This window comes from Octopus sinensis, linkage group LG23 (assembly GCF_006345805.1).
Source record: "Octopus sinensis linkage group LG23, ASM634580v1, whole genome shotgun sequence".
Lineage (NCBI taxonomy): Eukaryota > Metazoa > Mollusca > Cephalopoda > Octopoda > Octopodidae > Octopus > Octopus sinensis.
The window spans coordinates 28928843-28951633 of NC_043019.1; the positions used below are offsets into that span (position 1 = coordinate 28928843).

Sequence of the window (22791 nt, forward strand, 5' to 3'; positions counted from 1 at the left end):
AGAAACACCTAAAGCTCCACGAGGCTCCAGCAGGGGGTGGTGAAGAACCGTGTTTTAGTCTTTCGTGCCAACTTTCTCTCACTCTTTCTTCCTGTTTCTTGAGAAATGCACAGGACCTTATGTAATCACCCTTCACCATAACCTTGGATCGATCAATACTTTGTGAATAGAGTCCGATAGAGGGAGAACTGTTGAACTTATTATATACTAGCAGTATCGCCCGGCGTTGCTCGGGTTGTAAGGGAAATAACTATATAAGCATTTTTAGAGAGTTATAGCCAAAAACTAGCAAAAAAATGCATTAAAAATTGAAAAAAAATTAAGGTAAATTTTTTTTAAAAATCGTTGACACATCGTAGATATTTTTAGAGAGTTACTTCCCTTATATAAAAGCGAAAAAAATGCATTAAAATGGAAAAATATGATGGTAAATTTTTTTTAAATCGTAGACTCATCGTAGATGCGCGCTAATACCCAGAAGGGCTCGATATGAATCACGACTATAAGATACCCGCTTTTGGTTAAACTGCACCGCAAAATGTGGGAGTAGTTACGAATCTAAATCGAAGGGGACAGACACACAACTTCACTCTTATATAAAGATGCTTTTTTTTTCAGTCATAGAGTTAGATTTATGAAGGTCTTCAGTAGAAAATCCTTCGAATTCTGACTCGCTGCTTGATATAATGAAATTCGTATCCATTTTTTGTCAGAATTACAAATTTTGAAAACACAATAGGAACAAATTTCGGAAAAAAAATCTCCCATAATTCATGGAATTAAAATTACACTTCGATTTTTGTACAAAACTGTATTTGAAGTGTTTACGAAGTATAATACGTGTTTTCACGAATGTACTAAAGAGATTTACTCTGATATTCTCATTTAAATATGAATAGGTAAATTCGGGCGGTTTGGTAACGAAAGGGTTTATATAAGTGTCGTCTGTTTATACATAAACACTGTTTCATACTTTCAGTTTAGTCTTCCTCAAATCACTCTGTCGCTAATTTACTCTCTTCCAAGAACATTTTCACTCACTCTTATCTGTTAGCTTCCCATACATTTTACTCATGTATCTATCAGCGTGATAGACAGAAACAAATATTACATCTAGTTTCACTTTATTCGTTGCACACTGTGTGTGTGCGTTTGCGTGTGCTGTAAACCAGACTAAGAAAAGCATTTGACATACACACCAGAATGTGAGTTTTCTGTAAATTTTGCTTAATTGGAGTTTAAATTTTAAAAACTGGACCTGGCATGATCCGATGCATTCTACTCTTAAAAATGCTAGGTAAATTGTAATTGAAGAAATCCTATATTGTAGATTTCTATAACTTACAAAGAGAGGCAGATAAAATTTGCCTTTTATAATAAGATATATATATATATATATATATATATATATATAAAATGAGATAGGGGTTGAAAATTCAACCCACCATGGGATAACATATATCCAATATACTGCTAGAGAGGTACCCAACAAGACTAATACATAAATGTTAAAAATTGCCATGCAATTAATTCATCTACTGTATTATGTGGGCAAGGGTAAAAATATTACCGTAAATTAATAATACAAAATTAGAAAATGGAGAAACATACTTAAATCAATCAAACATCAACCATCAGATAATACCCAATCAATACTTTATTACACCATTACATAACAGCAAAGACATTATACAAAATATATTGTAAATATAATTAGACAAGGAAATAGAAATATATTTTATTGGCTCTGTTAGAGATACCTTCGTTTTTGAAGTCCTTATCTGAAGACAATTATATTGTATACACACACACACACACATTGAGCTTATGTGGCAGGCTTTGCATGGTTGCTCAACAGGTATCTTGGCTTCCCAAAGTAGTGATATATCAAGGATCTATGACATCCTAGGTTGATATTAAAAGAAATAAGACAGGACTCACTGCAAACATTTTCAAAAGCTGTTATCATCAACTACATTCATTCAGGTCAAGGAAAAATCCATATACCCTATCCATTTTGTTTGGAAACTCAAGGACCAAAGACTGGAATGTCATCCAATAACATGAAGCATTGTTGATAAAGCCTCTCAATACTTCAATGAGTTCAAGAATGGCAACATTAAATTGGTCAATGATATCACTTAACTAGAGGTCAGAAAGTTTTATCTTATTATTGTCATAAAAAGAAATTCCTCTTACTCTACTTCCACATAGGCGCAGGAGTGGCTGTGTGGTAAGTAGCTTGCTAACCAGCCACATGGTTCCGGGTTCAGTCCCACTGCGTGGCATCTTGGGCAAGTGTCTTCTGCTATAGCCTCGGGCCGACCAAAGCCTTGTGAGTGGATTTGGTAGACAGAAACTGAAAGAAGCCTGTCGTATATATGTATATATATATATATATATATATATATATATATATGTATGTGTGTGTGTATATGTTTGTGTGTCTGTGTGTCCCCCTACCATTGCTTGACAACTGATGCTGGTGGGCTTACGTCCCCGTCACTTAGCGGTTTGGCAAAAGAGACTGATAGAATAAGTACTGGGCTTACAAAGAATAAGTCCCGGGGTCGATTTGCTCAACTAAAGGCAGTGCTCCAGCATGGCCGCAGTTAAATGACTGAAACAAGTAAAAGAGTAAAGAGTTACTCAACTTCCACATGTCTAAAAATGCCTGTAGGTTCAAATTCATGTTTATCATAACAAATATTTTGAAGTAGTTACTCCTGAGGATAACAGGTCTGAATCAAGCATTCCATACACAAAGCATTCCAACCAACAGTATTTTTGACATGCAGTATATTTGGCCATGTGATTTATCTTGACCAATAGAAACCTATCTCAGTATGTGCTGATGTATTGAATGCTGTATGTAAAACATTATCAGTGAATTGAAATTTGCCTTTTGGGTGAGAAAAACAAATCTAGGAACAATTATTATTGACTTTCAAAGTAAAAGATAATTTTAGGAAACTAGCTCCCCCTCACCCTACCAATTCACTGTTTGTATCCCTTCTTGTACCCACCTTCTTATATCTTGAGATATTTTGGCATCCCATCACCACCATCTCTATATCTTCTTTCAAGCAACTTCCATCCTTATATAATGTGGAATAGCCTTATGTCCCCTATACAGCAAGACACTTGTGCTTGTCCTTCTATCATCCTTGAGCTTTGCAATACTTGGCACAGACCCATTGCCCCTCCTCCCCTCTCCTCTCATTTTGTTAAGGAGACTTTTTCTTTTTTCCTTCTTTTTGTTCTTTTCTTGTCTTGTAACCCCACTAATGCCAGTAGCAAGTAAAAAACACCCAGTACACTCAGTAAAGTGGTTGGCATTAGGAAGAGCATCCATCCAGTGGTAGAAACCATGCCAAAACTGATACTGAAGCTTGGTATGGTTTTGTGGTCCACCAGAACCTGTCAACCCATCCAACATGGAAAATGGATGTTAAATAATGATGATGATGACAACAATGATGATGAGGAGGAGGAGGAATGAATTTCATAGAAAACTTAATTTTCATTATTGGGTAAAAAAATCCAAACTGTTTTCTTAGCAGGCAAGCAAATGGTTGCAGACTTGTTTAAGTTTGATTAAACTTCGTGAGTAAAGCATAGTCTTTTCAAAAAAGAGTTACGAATTGTTTTCCTTCTAAGCATGAATAAATTTTCTGTGAAAAGAATTTCTCATTTCTTAAAATTATCATTTTTTTTTTCTTTGAAAGCTGCTAACAATTGTTTTATACATACACCATACTAAAATTAGAATTACACAATAGTAGCAGTGCTATAGTAAAAACTTTATCAGTATAACATACTTCACATAAGTGTATGCTTGAAAAACCAGAAACTGCAGGTCTTTGTCTAGGCAAAAAAACCCTTTGTGAAAACATATTGTGTTGAAAAACACTAGCTAGGCAAAGCAAAATCACTCCGGAAATGACCACAAGAGCAACAAATACAGATTTCATTGTTGCTGTGGCTTCTGAATGTCACAAACTTATGTCACTTACTCTCTTTTACTTGTTTCAGTCATTTGACTATGGCCATGCAGGAGCACTGCCTTTAGTCGAGCAAATCGACCCCAGGACTTATTCTTTGGAAGCCTAGTACTTATTCTATCAGTCTCTTTTGCTGAACCGCTAAGTTACGGGGACGTAAACACACCAGCATCGGCAGTCAAGCGATGTTGAGGGGACAAACACAGACGCATAAACATATACACACGCACATACATATATATATACGACGGGCTTCTTTCAGTTTCCGTCTACCAAATCCACTCACAAGGCTTTGGTCGGCCCGAGGCTATAGTAGAAGACACTTGCCCAAGGTGCCATGCAGTGGGACTGAACCCGGAACCATGTGGTTCATAAGCAAGCTACTTACCGCACAGCCACTCCTACGCCTTCCAAAACAAGATTGAATCAGTTAATCTGAAGTTTTTTAAAATATTATATAAACTATACACAGGTTTTCAAAGGCACTGCATAAGGAGAATAAAATTCAAACAATGAACTAGAAGCAGCTTTATAGTAAAAACTTTATGAATATAACTTACTTAATGTATATGCATCATTGGAAAGCAAGGAGCTGCAGTTTTCCGTCTGGGAAAAATCCCTTTTGTGTTTAAAAGCACAATATACTTCAGAACTAAGCAAAATGAAATTGCCCTTGAAGCAATTATATGGTACATCACCACCTATTTTGAATTACATAAATTCAAACCAACAGTCCATTTGAGTTATTCCTCTTAGCTCATGTTTCGCAACTATACAATTTACCACTGGCCAAGACTGTCAGTAAATGTCTTTACATTTGCTTTGCAGAATCTAACGTTCACTGATTGAATAGGTTTGAAAAGACCATGTATGGGTGTGTTTCAGGCTTATTAGACCTCTTCAGCAAAGTATGGTCTTTAAAAGTAAATCTCATACTTTGCTGAAGAGGTCTAATAAGACTGAAACACACCCATACGTGAAGTATGAAAATTAGATTTTCTCTGAAAGTAATTTATATTTCTTGAAATTATCTCTCCTTTATTTTGTGAGTTGCTGACAACTACAGCTAGGTTTTTGTTTCTCCAACTAAGAGGTAAATTCCAATTCACTGAGAAGTATTTTATGCTTGCCATTCAGTGCATCTCCACCTACCTGAATTAGGTTGGGTTTGAAGAGTACATCAGTCGTAAGTACAAGGACACACAAGTCTTAATTTGAAAAGAATGTGTGTATTAACTAGAAGAGTATGAGCACGTGTGTGTATGTTAACCAGAAGAGCACGTGTGTTAACTGTGTGTGTGTGTGTTTGTATGTGTTTTAAGTAGAGGAATGTATATATATATATATGTGTGTGTGTGTGTTAACTGGAAAAGTATGTGCATGTGTGTGTGTGTTAACTAAGAGAGAGTATAAGTTTCATACATTACATATGTACAAAATTAGTTTTAACTAGAGACCACTTCAATAAAAATAAGAAACTATATTAAAAGAAAAAAGAAAAAAGATAGAATATTGATTTTTGAGATAATAAAATATTTCAAATTGATAGAAAGTAAAAAAAAAAAAAAAAATGCTTTCTCATGTGCAGACAGTAGCTTTTTGCTTGGTTTTGGTATAGACTAAGAATTATATTTAACAGAGACTTATCAAAGAGCAGATCAAAGAGGAAAAGTAGTAATTAATCCTTCTCGTTACAAACCCACCTAACAACATTACTGTACTAAATTGTTCTTATTTAAAAGTAAATCTCAATAAAAATCTCATTGCAACACGAGTGATATGAATGGTAACATGAAATTCCAGATGGTCAATGCCAATGTAATATAACACATACATACACACACACACAACCCATACACACACATGTGTGTGTGTGTGTCCCCGTCCATTTATGAATTAGAAGCAGCACTAGTGTTGTAAACATTATCAACTGCACATATACACAATATATGTGTTCTGCTTCTTCGCAGGCAATGCTGTGGTTCCGCATGGTGGGGATGACTCCACCAAAATGCCAGGTGCTGAAACACTTGAAAGTCACGGACAGGTGAGACAATTCTCTCCGAGCCACAGAAAATGGTGAAATATCAGTGTCCATCACTCCTGAATGGTAATAGGAGGTGAGTTGTCATGCTTGTCCAGCGCTTTGGGGGAAGTCATCTCTACTGTGCTGAACCACAGATGGAAACTAAAAGAAGCCCATTGCATATATATATATATATATAAACACGTGTAGAATGAAATAAAACGATTCCTGTTCAATCTGCGTTCAGCTCCATTTCTTCAATTCACCAATAATGTTATATATATATATATATATATATATATATATATATATATATATCTGTGTGTGTGTGTGTGGTGTGTGTGTGTGTGTGTGTGTGTATGTTAACCAGAAGAGCACGTGTGTTAACTGTGTGTGTGTGTGTGTTTGTATGTGTTTTAAGTAGAGGAATGTATATATATATATATGTGTGTGTGTGTGTTAACTGGAAAAGTATGTGCATGTGTGTGTGTGTGTGTAAACTAAGAGAGAGTATAAGTTTCATACATTACATATGTACAAAATTAGTTTTAACTAGAGACCACTTCAATAAAAATAAGAAACTATATTAAAAGAAAAAAGAAAAAAGATAGGAATATTGATTTTTGAGATAATAAAATATTTCAAATTGATAGAAAGTAAAAAAAAAAAAAAAAAATGCTTTCTCATGTGCAGACAGTAGCTTTTTGCTTGGTTTTGGTATAGACTAAGAATTATATTTAACAGAGACTTATCAAAGAGCAGATCAAAGAGGAAAAGTAGTAATTAATCCTTCTCGTTACAAACCCACCTAACAACATTACTGTACTAAATTGTTCTTATTTAAAAGTAAATCTCAATAAAAATCTCATTGCAACACGAGTGATATGAATGGTAACATGAAATTCCAGATGGTCAATGCCAATGTAATATAACACATACATACACACACACATACCCATACACACACATGTGTGTGTGTGTGTCCCCGTCCATTTATGAATTAGAAGCAGCACTAGTGTTGTAAACATTATCAACTGCACATATACACAATATATGTGTTCTGCTTCTTCGCAGGCAATGCTGTGGTTCCGCATGGTGGGGATGACTCCACCAAAATGCCAGGTGCTGAAACACTTGAAAGTCACGGACAGGTGAGACAATTCTCTCCGAGCCACAGAAAATGGTGAAATATCAGTGTCCATCACTCCTGAATGGTAATAGGAGGTGAGTTGTCATGCTTGTCCAGCGCTTGGGGGAAGTCATCTCTACTGTGCTGAACCACAGATGGAAACTAAAAGAAGCCCATTGCATATATATATATATATATAAACACGTGTAGAATGAAATAAAACGATTCCTGTTCAATCTGCGTTCAGCTCCATTTCTTCAATTCACCAATAATGTTATATATATATATATACATATATATATATATATATATATATCTGTGTGTGTGTGTGTGTGTGTGTGTGTGTGTGTATGTTTTTCTGTCTGTGTTTGTCCCCCACTACCATTTGAGAATCAGTGCTAGTGTGTTTATGTCCCCGTAACTTAGCGGTTTGGGAAAAGAGATCGATAGGATAGAATAAGTATATCTATATATATCTATATATCAAAATCATTGTATTGACCAGACAATTAGATGTTGTAATACATCACTGGTCACAATGTGCTTCCTTGCATTGCTGTACCTTTTGAACGATGCCATCTGACTGGTTAGGCAGGCAGGCCAACATTCTCTGCTGAATGGAATGCCAGTCTGTCACGGGGTTACCTATCTACAGCTGAGTGGACTGGAGCAATGTGAAATGAGATGTTTCGATCAAGGACACAATGTATCACTGGTCAGGAAATCAAAACTATGACCTTGCGATCATGAGTGCAACACACTAACCACTAGGCCATGTGCCTCCATACACGCACATATATATAAACACACACACACACACATATATATATACATATATGTACATATATATGCAGACACACATATGCATACATACATACATAAATACATACAGATATACATATACACACACATACATAAATACATACAGATATACATATACACACACATACATATATATATATATATATACATATATATATATACATATAGGTAAACTCACCCATGTGCTTCGTTGATGTTGATCAGTTAGCTGATCGGCTTAAGCGGGCAGGGTCGTTGTTTATTATAATACATTCAGGCCTGCTGATGAATACGTAAGTATGAAATCACTGTGATACAGGTCTATATTTTTTAAATGTCTTACTTTGAAAAATTGCGTTCGGTGGGATTAGTAATATTTTTGGTAGAAATGACTAATTGTCCCTCTTAGCGTGTGGCATGTATGTATAATGCCTTCTGGCATGTAGTATAATGCCCTCTATATATAAATTAATATGTTCAATAAGAAATAATTATTTTCAAAATTTTTTCTCTTATGAGGTTTTCACGCTATCTACCTGACAATTTCTTGTTAAGTTTTCCTTATTAAGTAGTTGTCCTTAATTGCTAATTTTTATTCCGAAAAAACTTTTCCTCTCCCGAAATGCAATTCGTAAAAGTTTGCCATTTATCCGGATGTAATATATGTAAACTCACCCATGTGCTTCGTTGATGTTGATCAGTTAGCTGATCGGCTTAGCGGGGCAGGGTCGTTGTTATTTATAATACATTCAGGCCTGCTATGAATACGTAAGTATGAAATCACTGTGATACAGGTCTATATTTTTTAAATGTCTTACTTTGAAAAATTGCGTTCGGTGGGATTAGTAATTTTTGGTAGAAATGACTAATTGTCCCTCTTAGCGTGTGGCATGTATGTATAATGCCTTCTGGCATGTATGTATAATGCCCTCTATATATAAATTAATATATATACATATATATATAATATATATATATATATTCACATAAGAATTAAGATATAAACTCAAATTAGACAATCAACTTTTTATACATACTCATACAGTTATAAATTCGACTTACAATGTATGTGTGTGTATGTATATATATATATGAAATAAGCCTGTCATTTGTACGTATGTCTTATCTAGTGTTGGTTTGTTTGTATTCCCTATCTTAGCTGGTTGGCAAGAGAGGCCGATAGAATAAGGACCAGGCTTGAAAAATAATTACTGGTGGTGATTTGTTTGACTGAACCCTTCAAGACGGTGATCTAGCATGGCCACAGTCCAGTGACTGAAACAAAGTAGCAGTGTAAAAGTGTCATCACTGAATTTTGATTCGTTGTAAAATGTAACTTGAAAAACAATCTTCATAAAATAATGTAAACAAACAATAGAGAAATTTATGTAGAAAATAAGGAAAAACAGATAATTATAGGAGCTTTCAATCTAACGCTTTTAATAGCAACATACCTGAGACAGCCTCTGGTTCTATGAGACAAAAACCTTTCATTTTAATGTGTTTACATTCAAATTATAACATTCCATCTTAATTTTATTTAAGACTCCTTTTGTTGTATTCAAAATACCAACAAAATAGTGACAAAGCATTATTTTACTGAATTTCTTTAGATTATTGGTTATTTTTACAATTAAATTGAAACATATGGAGAACCGTATTTCATTAAAATTACAGTTACAAAAGGGGGTTAAAATTTACAAGCTACCAAGATCTGTCAGGTTAACAATAGAAAATTTGTTGTTTTAAAATATAAACATCAACCCCTTTAAGCATTCAGATTACTCTGTCAAATGTAACACTTCTTTATTCACTTTGTTTTGAATTAATCATGCAGTATTACTTCATAGCTTCAAGATGTGATTGTTTATTTTCAGGGTGACATTGTAAGGGAGGTGTGAGAAGTTGTATTTGGCTGGTTTGAACATAAAACAGGTAGAATGTTTGGGCTGGATATGGCAGTTTAAATGCTAAACTGGTTGAAATAGTAATATTGAAATAGAAATAGTAAATATAGAAAAAAAGCCAAACAGAAAATAACGAGAAAACATTTTCAAAAAATGTCATTGCTCATCTGAAATATCATACATATATAGCATTCTGTGTTTTTTTTTTCCTATTTTGCTTGTTTCTTTTTTTTTTTCTTTGAATGAAAGCAACGAGAACAACAACACTAAATGATGCAGATTCGCATAAAACATGAACATTAACTACACAGTTAATTGGCACACACAACACACAAACGAACTGAAAGTCTCATGTTAGACACATTCAGGTGCAAAACAATTTCAAAAGAAACTAGACAGTTTAAATAAATACAGTGTCAGACACTTACCAGCTTCATTGGCTACAAGTATAGAAATAATTGTAACAATAGAACATAACAAGATGAAGAAGATATAAACAAGTTTTAGGTCAAAGAGAAAATAAGCACACGTTCTTTAGAACTTTCAAAACATTCAAATGATCACAAAATTACACTTTTTCTTAAAAAAAGTTGTTTTTTCCAAAAAAAACGAAAAACATAGGTTTACATTTTATCAGAGATTATGTTGTACTCAGGTAAATGTGATAATGTATTTCATTTTTTGTTTGATTAATGGTGTTACCAACTCACTGAAATATTTTGTAAGTGGCTGAGTATTTCATGGGCACTTGTCTATACCACTTAAAATAATCTTCAGATAAAATCATCTTCATATTTGTTGTGTGGACGCCCCCAAACAATGAAGTAGGATAGCCCAATATGTAGATATAGAGGGAGAAGTCTAGACGTCGGGAGTTGAGTAGAGGTCATCCGAACATGCGATATAACAGTGGTGATGAGGATTTCGTGGCACACACAGCCACTGTGCAGTATTGCAATATAACAATATTGTTGTTTAACAAGGACATACATATATAGTTTACTGTTCCATTATATATTGGATCAACAAAAAAAAAAAAAGGTACTCCACCTAGTGAGAAATAAATATCATTTAATCTAGTAGTAGTAGGAATCCATTGGTCTTGAGAGGCCATGGATCTGCACCTGACGAAATTGTAACATTTAATCTAGACAGTATTTAAATAAGAGCTACTAATAGTTTCATGCCATGGAAGCATGATAATTTGGCAGGTTTATATAACATAACTTGTGTCTCCAAGAAATCCTTCAGGTTCAGTGCACATGAGTAGCTCTTGCTGAAAACTAGAAACCTGAAAGATTGCTTGGAGACACAAGGTGTGTTTTAGAAATCTGCCAAATTAGCATGTTTACATGGCTTGAAACTGTTAATAGCTCTCATTTAAATACTGTGTTTATGTGTGTGTGTGTGTCTATATACACACACAGATTCATATTCAATTATAATTCATTCTTGATGTTAAAACGGTTCCCTACTGCCATTGTTATCTCCTGTACTTATGTAAATATTAAATTAATATCAATAAATGATAAACATTGTTTTTTTCATCACATAATTATTTCTAATTAACTTTATTTAAATGCTCATTACATCAAATATGCTATCACATTTATTTGAATACAATGCAATCTCCAATAAAATATGAACCCCAATTTTCCTAGTTAAAAATCAATAATATATATATATATATTCTTTTGAATAATGTGACCCCAAGGAACAACTGTAATTACTTATATTATCAAAAAAAAAAGTTCTTCCATAGTAAAATACACTTACAACTTGTAGAGTCCCAATCTCCTTTCACATTCTTGTGAATTTAACCAACCAACATATCCATACCTTGGTGCCACTTATATACACCTTCCTGTAACCTGAGTGTACTCCCTATCATATCTTCATCGTCTCTCTCACTCTCCTACTGATGTAGCCATGTGTCTGTCCCTCTTCTTTTACTCTGACCTCACATCTGGCACAAAGCCACATTCCTCACTGCTATTCCCCAACTCATTTGAGGGTTTTTGCCTTGTAAATTATTTTGTGACCTCTATGCCGTGCTTGAGAAGACCCGGCAAGCCAAGTGAGACCATGACCTCGTGGCCTATGCCAGGGGCGTAACCAGCCCACTTATGCATACCCTTTTCTTTTTTGGACACTAAACTGCTTGCGAAGACCTGTTGAGGCAAGTGAAATTGAAATCAAATTCGATGACTGGCATCCGTGCTAGCAGGGTGCAAGGAGCACCATACAAGTGTGATCGTTGACAGAGCGACTAACCGTCTTCCGTGCCAGTGGGACATAAAAGGCACCTTTCAAGTGTGACCGTTACCAGCATTGCCTTACTGGCACCTGTGCCAGTGGCATGTGTAAAAAGATTCAAGTGAGGTCATTGCCAGTACTGCCTGACTGGCCTCCGTGCAAGTGGAACATAAAAGCACCCACTACACTCTCGGAGTGGTTGGTGTTAGGAAAGGCATCCGCTGAAGAAACTCTGCCAGATCAAGATTGGAGCCTGGTGCAGCCATCTGGTTCACTAGCCTTCAGTCAAATCATCCAACCCATGCTAGCACGGAAAGCGGACGTTAAACGATGATGATAATGATGACTGCTGCTGGTGCCACATAAAAAACCCCACCCTGCACACTCTGTAAAGTGATTGCCATTAGGAAGGACATCTAACCATAAAAAACACATCAAAGCAGACAAGTTGAGCTTGGTGCAGTCTTCCAACTTGTCAGCTCCTGTCTAACTGTCCAGACTATGCCAGCATTAAATGACGATGATGATGCTGATGGTTCTTGCTTATATTCAATAACTTTTACCCTTTTGATACCAAGCTGCTTGAAACCATCGGTGGTTCAAAGATACAAACTTCCTTTTTAAAGTGATCGAAATAAAACCTCCCTTCAAATTTTCATTTCATCATTTTAATAATGGCAAAGTAATTTTATTAAATTCTTCATTATTTTCAAAATCAATTGAAGTAAAGACAGTGTATTTTAAGAGATTTATGTAAACAAAAGAGTTAAAACCACTGAGAGCTGGCTGCAACAGTGACAGTTTTCATTGCTGCACTCTATGAAGGCTGTACAATAGTTGTTAAATGCCTCACAGTTACAACCTTCAGTTCCTTCATTTCACAAGTCTGTTTTTGTTGTTGTTGCATCTAGTACTTTTTTACCTCTAGAATTTTGTGTTAAATTTCAAAATTATTCTGTATGAATAAATACATTAGGATTATTTTCACTATGGCTTTTCATAAGGTGGGCATCTCTGAATTATTTCTGTCTGATACAACTAGTCTATGTCATTGTACATTTACTTAAAAGATTCTCTTGTAACTACTTTGTCAAGTATAATGAAAATAATGATTCACTTATGAGGTTGCAATAATACAGAAACATGTCCAGAATTATCTCCCATTCAGCTAAGAAGCTGCATTTTGTCCTAACTGCATACTTCTTTCTTGTTATATTTACCTGCTCTATAAGAGCAGATAGAGACAATATTATGTTAATGGTCATCCACACATTTTCTGTCAAGAAATTTCACTCACAAGGTTTTGGCTGATGTGAGGCTATGGAAGAAGAGAGACTTGCACCTAGGTGTCACACATTGGGAGGTCAAACCTGTAGCAACATAGCTGTGATGCAAATTTGTACACCACAAAGCTATACTTTCATGTACATCTTAACCCATTTGATACATATTTCTTTACTACCCACAAGGAGCTAAACACAGAGAGGACAAACAAGGAGAGACAGACAGATTAAGTCGATTACATCAACCCCAGTGTGTAACTGGTACTTAATTTATCGACCCCGAAAGGATAAAAGGCAAAGTGGACCTCGGCGGAATTTGAACTCAGAACGTAACGGTAGACAAAATACGGCTATGCATTTCACCCAGCGTGCTAACGTTTCTGCCAGCTCGCCGCATTTAACCCATTTGATACAAGTCCACCTGAGACCACCTCTAGTTCTTTGACACAAACTTACTGTTTTAAAGTGAACTAAGTTATAATCTTCCATTAAAACTTTATCTTAATTTGTTTCCGACACCAACTTGGTAATAAAGTTGTTTTACTAAGTTCTTCATTATCTTTAAAATTAATTAATTGAAACAAAGTTGTAGTACATGTCTAGAGAAATATAGTAACAAAAAACTTAAAATGAAGTCTGTTTACCAATTTGGCGTCACTCATTGTAAAAATATCCCTGAGAAAATCACAGATGTTGGAATTTTACATGTAAAGGTGGGGGGTCCTTTGTTTCAGGGGTGAAAGTGGTGTGGTGGCGAAATCTAATTAAAGAAACTCAGAACCAGAAATAACTAGAAAATAAGGCACCAGATAGAGTATAGTAAGATGTATACCTCTTAATTAGACAATAGTATTTTGCCAAACAACCTAATTTATATGTTTATAAGGTGTTATTTAGCCCAAGGTCAGCCTTAATTGAGTACAACACTAATGAAAACTGTTCCAGCTGTGACTATCCCATCTTTGTATAATAATAGGGACTACAATGTTGAATGTTTCCTTCTTTATTTAAGATGCTATGAATGTGTTGAGGAAGATTCGGTGGCTATTTCTAGCAGGCCCAGTCACCATATAGAGTATTACAGAAGTTTGACATTTAGAGAAGACAGGAAGGAGAATATATATTCCTTTACTACCCACAAGGGGCTAAACATAGAGGGGACAAACAAGGACAGACAAAGGGATTAAGTCGATTAAATCGACCCAGTGTGAAACTGGTGCTTCATTTATTGGCCCCGAGAGGATGAAAGGCAAAGTTGACCTCAGCGGAATTTGAACTCAGAACGTAACGACAGATGAAATACCGCTAAGCATTTCACCTGGCGCGCTAACGTTTATGCTAGCTCGCCGCCTCCAGGAAGGAGAATATAGTTACTGGGAACTAAAGGACGCAGCTGTTCCAGACATTAGAGACAGTGCTGTGAGTGAGCAGAACCGAGTGGAAATAGGTGAGAAGTATTACGAAGGTGGAGGAGTATCAATGAATACAAAAGTGGAAATAGATGGGGAGTATCATGAAATTAAAATAGGTGAGGAGCATTTATCTGTGTGTGTGTGTATGAGAGAGAGAGAGAGGGAGAGAGAAAAAGCACATGGCTAAGTGGTTAGAGTGTTGCACTCAGAACTGCAAGGTCATGGGTTTGGTTCCCAGACTAGTGGTGTGTTATGTTCTTGAGCAAAACACTTCACTTCACATTGCTCCAGTCCACTCAGATGTAAATGGGTAACCCTGTGATTGCATATGTGAGTGTGTGTGTGTGTGTTTGAGAGAGAGAGAGAGAAGAGAGAGAGAGAGAGAGAGAGAAAGGAGGGATATAAGCTAGTTTTCCATTATTTCTATTTTATTTTATTCCTTTACTGTTTTTTTTTCCTTTTACTGTGTGAGTATTCCAGTATGGCCAGTCTACTGTCCATTGTGGAATACCCAGCAATTTCAAAGTACCAGTTGAAACTCTATTGACCCATTCATTCTCTTGGTGCTTGTAGTAAACTAGTGCATATTTTATCAATTCTGAAAGGACAAAAGGCTAACATAACCTGTTCTGGGTTTGAATTCTGAACACAAAAGGATGGAATCAAAAAAAAAAACCACACCAGCTGTACAAAATATTTTGCCTGACACTCTACTGATTCAACCACACATTTGTTAACAACAAATTCATTACCGACTAATAAATAAATTAAAAAATGATAATAATTTAAAACCAAACAGAATAAAAAAGAAAAACAGACAGTACTTCAAAGTGAACTTACAGAATATAACATCATCCCAGTGGTTTTGACCGAGTGTTTTAGCACGACGAGCAGATTTTCTTCGAAATAAACTTGTGCTTTTCTGTTTACTCAAAGCCAGTTCTTTATCACTGAGACTTTGCTGCTGGTTAAGGGCCATTTTTTCTGCTCTGTAATAAAAAAAAAATATATAGATTATCATCATCATCGTTTAACGTCAGTTTTCCATGCTAGCATGGGTTGGACGGTTCAACTGGGGCCTGGGAAGCCAGAAGTCTGCGCCAGGCCCAGTCTGATCTGGCAGTGTTTCTACAGCTGGATGCCCTTCCTAACGCCAACCACTCCGAGAGTGTAGTGGGTGCTTTTTACGTGCCACCTGCACAGGTGCCAGACGAGGCTGGCAAACGGCCACGATCGGATGGTACTTTTTACGTGCCACTGGCACGGGGCCAGACGATATATATATATATACATATTACTGAAGCATAATGTAAGAATTGTAAAAGTTATCAAAAATACATTTTATATAGTGCAAACACTATCTGATATACAACTAAATATATATATATATATATATATATATGTATATAAGCATACACATACATAGATATACGAGTTTGTGTGTGTGTGTGTGTATATATATATATATATATATTATATACACACACACACACACCAATACACATATTGTGTTCTGTATCAAATAATGCTTACACTATGCAAAATATATTTTTAATATATTTTTCAGTTTTAACATTGAAGATGATACACACACACACACCGCAATTATACTCTTATTGATCTCAGTTTGTTATTTAAAAATACAATATTTTCATGTTACCAAATAATAATCTCATTTATTCTTGTGTGTGTGTACACAAGTGTGTATGTGTTTATGTGTGGTCATTTATTCAAATCTGGTAGAGTAACTTCTGCTGATTAATGGTTATAAAAAAAATTGAAAAATAATAACAGCACACACACACATATATATATATACACACACATACATACATACATACATACTCATGTTTTGAGTTTTATTTTCCTGTTTGCATCAACAAACCTATATATTTACAACAATCTGATGAAATGCACTCTGACCAATGGTGTATAACAACATCTGATAGTGGGGTTGGTATAATGATACATACACACACATATGTGTGTGTGTGTATGTATATATATATATATATATATATATATATATATATATATGTATATATAAATGCACCCACCAACAAACACACACACATCATCATGATCATCAAATTTAGCATTTGTTTTCCTTGCTGACATGGGTTGGATGGCTTGGTGGCAATTGGCAAGGCCAGGGGCTGCACCAGGTTCCATGGCCTGTTTTTGCATGGTTCCTACATCTGGATGCCCTTCCTAATGCCAACCACTTTACAGAGTGTACTGGGTGCTTTTTACGTAGCACTTTGGTTTTAGGGTTTCAATTCTGTTGTGGTAGCAGGTCTTCTTGAGTATAGTCTTGTGTCATCTCCTTCATAAGGCTCAGCATTTTGAGATTGGCCTTCAATACTTCGTCCCATATCTTTATGTATATACATATAGATCCCCTAAAACAGATACACACATCCACAAACACACACACAATGCTGGTCACACCACAAGCACAGATTCACATGAATTGGGAGCTTGAGTCATAACAAATCTTTCAGTAGCTGGTTACACAATCACGGACACTACCCCTATGGATGCATTGCTGCTACTCGTTTGATAGAGCGTGGTGATCCTAACCATTGATAAATATATACATGTATAATTATATATAGGGAGAATTCACGAAAACAGGTGGTGTAGACAACTAACAGCTGTATTAGTTCAATGCTCAGGAAGTGAAAAAGTCTTTAACGTTTTGAGCCTATGCTCTTCCACGGTAAGAATTATATATGTACACATTTATAAATATACGATTACGATATATATATATCCCATCATTTTAGGGGTTGCCTACATTATCTAATGTGTCTGACTTTTCTCTAAAAGATGTATGATTTTTGAGAGTGATTTTGCTGCTCTACTGGCAGGTAAACATGTGTTATATGCTTTGACAGTTATATCTATCATTACATTACAATCAGTAGGAGAAATATCAGGGGAATAGGGAGGATGTTGCAAAATCTCATAATTCAGGCTTTGCAACTTTTGGACCAAAGCTTGAGGAATGTGAGGACATGTATAGTCATGGAGCAAAATTGAGCCATCTTTATTCACTAGTCTGGGTTGCTTCTTTTTCAAATTCTCATGCATACAGTCAATTTCTTGTCAATACAATGTTGCTGTTACTGCTTTCCCTTGTTGCAAAAATGAATAACTCCCTTCACAGGCCACCACACAGTGACCACTAACTTTTAGGGGTACAGTGGTGGGTTTGGGTAGTGTTTGGGTAGGTGACTCTCCTGCATCTAATCACTGTCCTGTTCTCCTGCTGTTGTCACAGAGTTTCCATTTCTCATCACAAGTAATGATTTGATGCAAATATGGTCTTTTTCCAGTTGAGAAAGTAATAATGAGCACACTTCAAGGTATATGTTTTTTTAAAATCTTGTTCAGTTCATGTGGAATAAACATCCATTTTCTTGACTTTTCCAATTTTTTTTTTTTACAGGTGTCCAAAAACAGTTGTCCAAGATGTTTGGAGTTCTGATGAAAGTTTTTGAACCTCTGTTGTCAGATTTTGTTCAACCAAAGCATTTAATCCGTCATACCAAATAACTGATTTTGGCCTACCCGTTGGTTTATTTTCAAGACTATCATCTCCTGAACGAGAGCTTTGGAACCAACTCTGAACAGTTCTGGTGTCAACAAAACCATTACCAAAGGCCCGCTTGATATTCTGTAGAGCTTCTGCAGCAGAGTGACCCAGTTTGTACACATACGAGAAAACCATTCAACATAGTTTGGTTATTATCATTTTCATAAGGTCTGTGGGTACAAATTTTGTATACCGATATTGTTGGGAAAGAAAAAGAGTCAAGATTAAATGCAAAGTATACATAATTGAGTTTTTAAATGACTGAAATAGCAAGTAATTAAAAATGCAACATTTCATGTAAAACAACCTAATAGAACAAGAGATGAGTGTAATGATATTTGAAATCAAAAAATTCTGTATTAAGAAAAGAAACTTACCGACTACTGTTTGGAATAATTCCCTTTTGTAATTCTTGATTATTTTTGCCAATTTTAATGGCAAGCCATGAACCACTAACTCCTCCGTACAAAGTGTCTTTGATACGTAAAACCTCTCCTCGTACAAAGGCAAGTTCAGAAGACTCTGTTTGTTCAAAGGTGTAATGGGCCCTAAAATATATAATTTAGAAAAATAGTCACTGCAAAAGGTTGTGAATGGGAATTAAAGAACTGACAAACACACACACACACATGCAAAAACCCAAATATGATTGATTGTTCAACCAACAAGTTAATCAAATGATTGATTAGTTTGTTGGATAGATATTTAATCAATTGACTAATAAATAAAGGAGTGGAATTAAATTGGTGCATGCGTTATTAATATTGGCGAAATGACTCACCTTAGAAAGATAAAATATAGAAAAAAACAATGGGAAAAACATAAAAAAATATCAAGTAACCACAACTTGAGAAAATAACTTGCTCTCATGTGTATGCATACATGTAAACTTATGCCTATTTTTCCATGTTTAAAGTATATATAATGACAACATGCATTGAGTTGCCTTAACAGCATTATAGCCCCCACCTCACCCTGGACAAATCTGTGTTCTTGGTTTTATGGTATATATTTATTTATTGACAGCAATCTACAGAATATGTTTATTAGAATTGGGCTCCTTCTGGAGTAAATTGATGAAGTGGACCCTATATTTATTGGCAGCAAGCCATAGAATCAGTAGATCAGAATTGAGCCCCCAGACCAATGATGTCCCTGGGCAACTGCTTAATGTGCCCATGCTTTAAGACAACATTATATGTATGTACATACACACAAACACACACATCATCAACATTGTTATAACATCCACTTTCTCATGCTTGCATGGTCTGATGAAAATCTCTTGGGACAGGGGCTTCTTCCAGTTTCTCTCACAAAGCATTTATCAACCAAGGGCTATAGTAGAAGGCTACATAGCTTCAAGTTCAGTCCCACTGCCCTGTACCTGAGAAGGTTCCTTAGCCACACAATCAGGCACATATTTTTTATATATATATAACGGAAAAAAATTTGGAGTCAACATGAAGGGGTATGGCTGGACATTTATTTCCAATCACTACAATTGTTTCCATGCACCGTAGTTCTCCAGGCATGCAGGTACTTGATTATGCAACCATTTCCCTGCATTATGAGATCTAGTTGTGTTTCCTCAGCCGATATGTAAATATTGCCTCCGTAAACAATTGTGTGGAAACAATTGCAGTGATTGAAAATAAATGTCCAACCGTACACCATCTTGTTTACTCCAAATTTTTCCAATTATCTATTCACACATGACGGATGCCCAAACGCAAGCCTGGAAGTATGTACAATACTACTACTAGATAGCACACTGTGACACCTGAAGGTGGACGAGCTTTATACTGTACTCTACTACATTAACAGAATATACCATAACTATATATATATACATACATACAGAGAGATAGAAAGAGCAAAGATTATAAATAACATGAAGATGAGGTAAACAAAAAAGCAGGATATAGGCTTACACTTAAGATGAATAAGAGGAGTAAAAAAATGGAAAGAAAAAAGCAAGCATGGTTCAATTACACAGTCACATATATACATACATATACATATATATATATACATATACATATATATATATATATATATATATGTACATATCTATATATTTACACACACACACACACACACACATATATATATATATCATTATCATCATCGTTTAACGTCCGCTTTCCATGCTAGCATGGGTTGGATGAATGACTGAGGGCTGGCGAACCAGATGGCTGCACCAGGCTTCGATCTTGATCTGGCAGAATTTCTACAGCTGGATGCCCTTCCTAATGCCAACCACTTTGAGAGCGTAGTGGGTGCTTATATTCCTGGTGTCTGTCCTACGTGTATGTTTTGTAGTATTTAATACATTTTTCATTTATGGAATAACTGAATGGCACGCATCTCAACTTTTGTTACACACACACACACACACATATATATAAAATGGACTTTTCCATTTTCTGTCTGCCAAATTTCACTTGCATAACATTTTTGACTATAACTTGTAGTGAGAGGAGAAGACACCAGCTGATAGCATCCATGCAGTGCCAATGAACTCTAAACCATGTGATTCCAAGGTGAACTTCTTAACCACAAAATCATGTGTGCATGTATATGTGTGTATGTCTCTCTCTCTTTCTATACACACACACACACACATGCATATATATATATATATATATCAGCTCCTCTGTCTCATGCACATACGAATTAATAAACAATAAATACACACATACATATAAAATACACACATATACAAACACTCACACAATTATATATACATTTACTATATCTTTCTTTGGTTAACACATACATGCACACCACATAGAACATACTTGGAATACATTTAAATTTTTATGCCCTCTAATTAGCCGATGAGTTGCAAATTAAAACTAATGATCAACAGTGCAATAAACAGAAACCAAACTCTCAAAACCAATAAATAAATAAATATGTTGATAAATAAAATAAATAGATAAAAAAATTGTCAATATAACCATGTGTATAATTAAAACATAAATTTGTCTGAAACTATCTATTCCAGCCATGCCAGCATGGTTTAAAGAAAAACAACAGCAAAACCTCCTAAAAACAACAACACAAGATGTGAACGTGTTAACATAAACAGTTAAGAAAAAAAAATTTAAATGGCTGCTAAAAGCCTGAATATCTTGAAATAAAAACTCATAATGATAACGAAGGATTTGTAATGAGAGATTATACTGTGCTTTGATGGGAAAAACATAAAAGTGACTTACTTTACAAAGAATGAATCTCCAGCTTCATGACTCGCCATTATGTGGTCATATTCTTTGGAAAAAAGAAAAAAAAAATGTTATTTTTTTTAATGTTTTTAATTGCTGACATCAAAAGAGATAAATTTTTCAGTGTTGCTGAAGCAACAAGCAATATTTATAAAAATTAGAATAAGCAATATATATATATACACACACATACATGTGTGTTTGTGTGTATGTATGTGTGTGTATGTATGTATGTGTGTGTATGTATGTATGCATGTGTATATATGTATGTATATATATATATATATATATATATATATATATATATATATATATATATATATATATAATGTGAATCTCAGGTTACTCTGAGTTTCATAATTATCGCTGATCATGTAACTTATACCTGATAGCTAAGATGCGATATTTATAGCAAAATATGAGCTACTGAACAGAAAGGACTATCTAAACATACACACACACACTGACAAACAACATGTGTAACAATAACAAAAAGTAGACCTCAATAATGTTGAACAAGAGGACTACATTTGATATATAGTAAAAGCATTCAGTACCCAGAGTTTCCCAGCAGTATCAGATACATTTTCATTCAGTTTACAGTCACCATTGATCAGCTCACAAATGTCTACTGTAAATTGGATAAAAATATACTAGAGCTTGTCAGGAAACCTTAGGTACTGGAAGTGAGCATTCCCATACTTGTATTATATATTAATTATATACAAACATATCTAAATTAAAATGGTGTATATCATATTTTTATATATATATATATATATATATATATAATATATATATATATATATATATATAATTACAAATTGAGATAGGGGTTGTGAGTGCAACTCACCATGGGATAACATATATCCAATATACTGCTAGTAAAGTACCCAACAAAGTTAATACATAAATGTTAAGAATTGCGATGCAATTAATTCATTTACTGTATTATATGGGCAAAGGTATTTTGTATCTGCTGCTTAAAATAAAGTATATATATATATACCAAATATATACGTTTTATTTATTATTTTGCACATTATTTAATCATTGTTATATGTTTTATCTTATATTTAATCTTTCTATAATATGTAATTTTTCTAAATGGTATAATTTAATTTTTCATTATTGAATTG

The 22791-nt window shown here is 34.8% G+C and overlaps 1 protein-coding gene across 10 annotated transcripts in view; it reads right to left on the minus strand.

Annotated features, from left to right (window-relative positions):
* LOC115223434 (tight junction protein ZO-1) overlaps positions 1–22791 on the minus strand; it is an 832981-nt gene that overhangs the window by 81157 nt on the left and 729033 nt on the right. For 9 of the 10 annotated variants that reach the window (XM_029793980.2, XM_029793984.2, XM_029793982.2 and 6 more), the window contains 4 exons: positions 21647–21698; positions 18797–18967; positions 15659–15807; positions 10296–10307 (listed from right to left, as the gene is read on the minus strand). In XM_029793980.2, the coding sequence (XP_029649840.1) occupies positions 10296–10307; positions 15659–15807; positions 18797–18967; positions 21647–21698 (384 nt within the window). The remainder of the gene's footprint in view (positions 1–10295; positions 10308–15658; positions 15808–18796; positions 18968–21646; positions 21699–22791) is intronic. The other variant, XM_029793979.2, reaches the window with a different exon arrangement.